At 34.4% G+C, this 6,000-nt stretch overlaps 1 protein-coding gene across 6 annotated transcripts in view; it reads left to right on the top strand.

Annotated features, from left to right (window-relative positions):
- PHF6 (PHD finger protein 6) overlaps positions 1-3,580 on the top strand; it is a 51,769-nt gene extending 48,189 nt beyond the window's left edge. For 4 of the 6 annotated variants that reach the window (XM_061178081.1, XM_061178084.1, XM_061178086.1 and 1 more), the window contains 2 exons: positions 560-689; positions 1,019-3,480. In XM_061178081.1, the coding sequence (XP_061034064.1) occupies positions 560-689 (130 nt within the window). In that variant the 3' untranslated portion in view covers positions 1,019-3,480. Of the gene's footprint in view, positions 1-559; positions 690-1,018; positions 3,481-3,522 lie in introns of those variants that run through there. The other 2 variants (XM_061178083.1, XM_061178082.1) reach the window with 2 other exon arrangements.
- The last annotated feature ends 2,420 nt before the right edge of the window (positions 3,581-6,000 follow it).

The following is a 6,000-nucleotide window of genomic DNA, read 5'->3' on the forward strand; positions in this document are numbered from 1 at the left end:
AAGGAGCCAGTCTACATCATGAGAAACATAGCTAAATGCAATACCTGGAAAACTGTTAGGTGACTCATAAAGGTGTTCTAGTAAAGGCCAGGACACTCATGATGAAAAGGTACTTGAGGAGTTTGAGTAAAATTGTTTCATGAAATGTGAGCAGAAAGCAGCAGCATATATACAATTTATATTATTTCCTAAAATGTGCTTTGAAATTATGTATATGAAACATTATAGAATTTCATTATTTCATATATATACCTAAAAGTTGATATTTTCATGTTAGCCAAAAACTTTTTTTAATCTCATTGGGCAAAGTGAGGAATTGCCTTATATTTGGACATATGTGGTTTTATTTCAGACAAACTTTTATTATTTCATTAATAGAGTGCTTTCCTTTCTATCTTGTAGACAGAAATGGACCTATAGCTAATTGTGGGGTGTTTTTTTAGTGTGGATGAGGAAACCCAGATTTTAAATGGGCATGGACCTCATCCACTAATGACATAAATATATTCTCATCAACAATGACAAAACATTTTGAGATTTTTATCTTTCATCATTGTAGACTATATTGTAAAAATCATAGTGGAAATGATGAGAGAGATGAAGAAGATGAGGAACGAGAGAGTAAAAGCCGGGGAAAAGTAGAAATTGATCAGCAACAACTAACTCAGCAGCAACTTAATGGAAACTAGGTATGAAAGTTAATTATATTGGCTCTGTTGTCAGGATACAGTATACACACTGATAAATACGTATTGAGGTAATAATGTGCAGTATGATTTTTTTTAATGCTATTATGTTTAGTTAAGCATGTTACTAGAATGCTGAGGATGTGTAGGCTTGCATAGTTTTTTTTCTTTTAACTAGCTGATTTTGTAACAGTAAACACAAGCTATCCACTTTATCAATAAATGTAGTTGTAATGTCAAACCAATAAGATATTCTTGCTCCTCAATAACATTATATTATTGTGTTCCCCTCAAGCATCATATTTTACATTTTTTTATCATCTTTTAAACAGGTTCATGGGACAGAGTTAGAAAACTGGGAATGAATAAGACATCCATAACTACTATTCTTTTTTCACTGTTTTCTAAAATCAAAAAGGGTTTGTAACTTTTTACTGCCCAACTCTTAGATCCTTCATTGAACTGCCTAAAAACATCTTGTTTGTTTTATGAGCCTTCACTAGATGGCAGAGTTTGACATGTTGATATTACGTAGCTGTAGTTTGCAGTTTCTGGGAAGCAATTGAAACACTATTAACCCTGTGTATAGTGTCAACAGTTAAAGCAGACATTGAAATGAAGTAAGCTATATTTCTGGACTGAACAAAGTTCTACTGTTTAGAGTGTCTAAGTTTGTTTAGTGGATTCATACTCAAGGGAAAGCATAAGCAAATTTCACTTTACAGTGCAAACACGCCTCTGGTGGCAGCACATGGGAATTCGTGAATTTTTTTTCCACACTCAAGTAATGGAGGCTAGAAATGAAGAGAACCTTCTTTTTCTCTTGGCTTCGACAGCACATGCTAAAAATCTCTTCCAAGAAGTGTGCTAAAGCTTTTCATTTGGTTCCTGTTAAAGTTGTTCTCACTGACCAGCATGGACTCAGGCAACCGGTGATTATAAGCTCTGAGCTCCAGTGCTTATGGCGAAATTCTCTTGACAGTAACCCTCTTCTCTTTTCATGTCATACAAAGAGCTTCTAGCAAAATGATTGGATCCTTTCAAGTTTAAACTAACATTTGGCAACAGCAAATTAAGCCTCTTTAACCTTTAAAGGGTTACCACTTACTAAGGACTTTAGCCACCGTGTCTGAAACCCGTTCCTCTCAAGTGCCGTGTTGTTGTGGAACACTTCATATATTGGCCCAAAGTACGTAAGGAGATCTCATGTGCTGTAGAAGTAAAAAAAAAAAAACAGTCTTTGCATAAAACAGTATTTATTTTTAATTTTGTGACCACTATTTTAGAAACTTTATTTAATATTTTTAATGTTTTCATTCATTGCTTTGCTTATCTATAAAATAGGCTTCTGTGCCCTGTTTTTCTTCTGGTAGGGTTCAGTGTTGTTTTATTGATCATCAGAATTGTTCCTCAAAGCCTAAGAACCCAGCTTTTTAGAAAGGATTTTCACACTGGCATTTCTAGCTAGTGATATTTTCTTCCACTTACCTGCTGAAGCACATTTATATATTTCTTTATGGCAAAACCAAAAAATTTTAGTTGTGTTCTGCCGAATATTACCATAGCACCTCAATATCAAGGGTAGGGATTCTGATTTCTGAATTATTAGTTAACCTACTACATTAAAGCAAATTAGCCAACAAGAAATAACATGTTAACTTGACTGTACATTGAGATATTCTTCAGCTTATGGAAAAGCATTTTAAAAATGTAACAGGTGGAAAATTACACTGTGCTTAACGACTGATTTTTTTTAACTGCTAGTCCCTTAAAGTCACATTTGTCAAGTGTGTATTCACACATTTACTTAAATCAAGGGACTCGATGATTGCTTTATTTTAACCATCTTTTATTATTTTTAGAAGGAAACTAGCTTTAGTAGTGGATTGCCCTATATGTTTTTCTCCTTTTGCTCTAAATATACCATTGGATTTTGTGTGTGTGTATGTGATGAATTTTCAAAATTCACCATGACTTGAAGTGCAACGACAGATCTAGATGTTTGTTTACCAAGCTATGTGACTTTTCCCAAAGGATCTGTACTTTATTTCCTTACAGCAGCTTGAAACCCATTATTTTAAATCTTTGAATCACTGTGTCTAGATCATTTTTACATTGTGTGCCATAGACTTACCCATGGAATAATAGAGCACCTTCATTTTTGGACAACTACTGTAATGATGTTTTTAGGAAAAATGGAAGGTGCCGGGGGTAATAATGGCCAGTCAATAATCATGTAATGGACTTCAAATACAATAGCTGTCAGTTAATGGATTTGTTATGTAATAAACTGTGTGGGTTTCTTCAACCCTTTCTCTGCCACTAGCAACCAGAATAGCACTTTACCATTTGGTTGGCTAGATAAGTGGCTGGCTACCTATTTTTCTCACTGTGGTGTGATTGGCTAAATAGTCTTTCATTAAAAATTGAAATGTAAATTGAAGTCACATGAAAAATCACCGTTGGTTGTAAACCTCCAATATTTTGATTCTCTATCCATGTTTTCGTCACATGCTGAGTAAAAGTGCCTTACAATGTAAAAATTGTACAGTACTTATGTTCCCAAGTAGCATCATCATCTTCTGGGTAGTAATTACATCGTGGTATGACTATTTAGAAAAATGGACCTCAGCAGTGTATTTACTGTTCATCTCCTAAGTCCTTAACTGTAGTTTTAATAAGCATGACATTATTTGATAAGTATATAACATTTACATCATTTCAAAAAATACTGTCTTTTATGCGTATTTTAGCTTGAAATTTTGAAGCGTCTTTTCTTTTCTCCTTTTTTCTTTTTTCCCTTTTTTGTTTTGTTTTCGTTATCGATATTAAACAGTGTAATCTTTGCAAGCGTATATTGAAGATTATTCTGGAGCATTTATTGCCTTACCAGAAATGTTAGTAAGAAATGTTCTCTAGAGTAGAAAGATAGACTTGAGTTTCTATACTTTAATAAGAGCTCTTTGTTCCTGGGGGGAGGGGGGATGGGAGGGGTGAGTTTTACTTTCATCTCAGTTTATTAAAAACCCACAACTGAAATACATTTTATTTCAAGGATCATCAGTTTTAGAATTTCAGATAGTACTTGCTCAGGAGTACATACTACTCAAGATATTAAGAGAATAACAAGATATGTAGATCTACTGTTGAATCAGAATCTATGTACTTGAACAAATGTGTGACTCAAATATCTCAAAGCAAAAGAAAAGTGTTCTAGAATGTTGTTGCTTTTTTAAAAAGCACTAAAGTTAGACCAAGGTATACAGTTTTGTTCTAACAGACATTTAGATTAATTGTAAAGATAAGGAATGCATCATGGGTCAAAATCAAACATTCCTCTCATGTTATGTATATTTTGTTCCTGTTATATTGGCTTTATTTTCAGAATTGTAGTTTGTAGTATTAGTTTCCTTTTATTGGTATTCTTGCATATACTATTCATTCAATAAATGAATTATGACTTTCATGTTTGTATTTATGTCTTTTTTGTGCAAGGGTATGATGAAGCTTATTTGTAACAGCAATAGTACTGTGTTCCTTTTAGTCTTGCTTTTATTTCAAGGTGAAATACCTAGTTTGTTTAATAAATTTGTCGTTAAACAAGTATGGGAGAGAAAAATGTGAATTTGAGTTTAGTTCAAAGTTTCACACATAAGGCTTTATCAGGGAGAGAATCAGCAATCTTTCAAAAGTATGATAGAACTGCATTACGTCTTGGTTCTTTTATCATTCCATGATAAAGATATCTACAACTTAAATCGGGTCCTCTGGAACCTAGTTAGAAGGTGATTTTAAAAATAAACCAAAACTCCTAGTACAATTTATCTGCTTGCTAATAAGGGTGCAGGATTAATATCCTTGTCATAAAGGGATTCCACCTTAAAGATTTAAATGTACTCCCTTTACTCTGGACAGCTTACTTCTAGCAGTAGTGCTCATGTATTGAGGTGGTCCTATCCAGGGAAGAAATCAAAGTTTTAATTGGTAGAATTTGCTCATTCCATACATACAATTCCTAACCTGGGTTCCTGCATTCCTACTCAAAAGGAAAAAGAAATCAAGTAAGAGGTTCTGATTAATGCTGGAACTATAGGAGAGTGTGCTTTATTGCAGCTGCTACACACATGCTTGGCGAGTGTGTGTATGTGTGTGTGTGTGTGTGTGTGTTGAAAATCCATTACTTAGTTTCATTTTAATTACCCCATAAAAATATAAAGAGAATTATGTGGTTTTCTTTACCTAATTGAAACGTTGACAGCTGGGGTTTGGGGTTGGGGTGTTTTTTTGTTTGTTTTCTTTTTTCAGCTGCAGTCATCAGCAGTTGCTGAGGTCATTCCAAAGCATAAACGTGCTAGAATTTCCTACGAAAATTCTATGGCCAGCAAATGGCCAGTCCATGTTTTTAAGGGAAAAACCCAGTCCCTGAGACAGTGCTGCTTTATGTATCAACCAGTGTTACATAATTTTGCCTTGTTCAGATAATGAGGTAACTGGGACATTAAGGACAAGGCAAAAATGCATTCTTGGTTTTTATTCAGAAGATGAAAGCTATAAAATACCAGTTACCATGAAAGTTAATGATAGTATTTTACCTTGTTAAACTGTAGCAGACGTGTTGTCCGTGGGGTCAGTGTACTGAAGTTAGTCAACCAGACCTGGGTCCTTGTCAAAAGATAGCAGATCCATAAACATCCAAATTGTACCTTTGCCTATACCTCTGTAGGCTATAAATGTGTTTTTATGTTGGGGGTGAGGGTAGCGGTGGGGAGATAGGGAAGGTACAGCTGGGCAAAGAGCTAACTAGATCTGCTGTGTGAATGAAGGGGCAACCTTTTAAATGGGACCTGAGAGAGTAGATATTCAAGGGAGTGTTAGGAGCAGGGAGATAGAAATAAACTGTACTTTAATGTGGACATTGGATTTAGACTGTTGAGTTTCTATAAAGTCATTTGTACAAAAGGGTAAGGTTTTTCTGTTTGAGTAGCTTTAAAATCACAGCTATTTACAGATTTTTTTTTGAATTTTATTTTATTTTTTATACAGCAGGTTCTCATTAGTTATCTATTTTATACATATTAGTGTATACATGTCAATCCCAATCTCCCAATTCATCCCACCACCACCACCCCACCACCAGATTTTTTTATTTATAAAAGTCATATATATACCCATAAAAAGAAATGAAGTACTGATACATGCTACAACATGGATGAAGCTAGCTAAGAAGGGGCTAAGAAGGCAGCACAAAGTGTCACATATTGTAGGATTCCATTTATATGAAATGTCCAGGAGAGGCAGATTCATAAGAGACAGA

The sequence above is a fragment of the Eubalaena glacialis genome, chromosome X, assembly GCF_028564815.1.
Source record: "Eubalaena glacialis isolate mEubGla1 chromosome X, mEubGla1.1.hap2.+ XY, whole genome shotgun sequence".
Lineage (NCBI taxonomy): Eukaryota > Metazoa > Chordata > Mammalia > Artiodactyla > Balaenidae > Eubalaena > Eubalaena glacialis.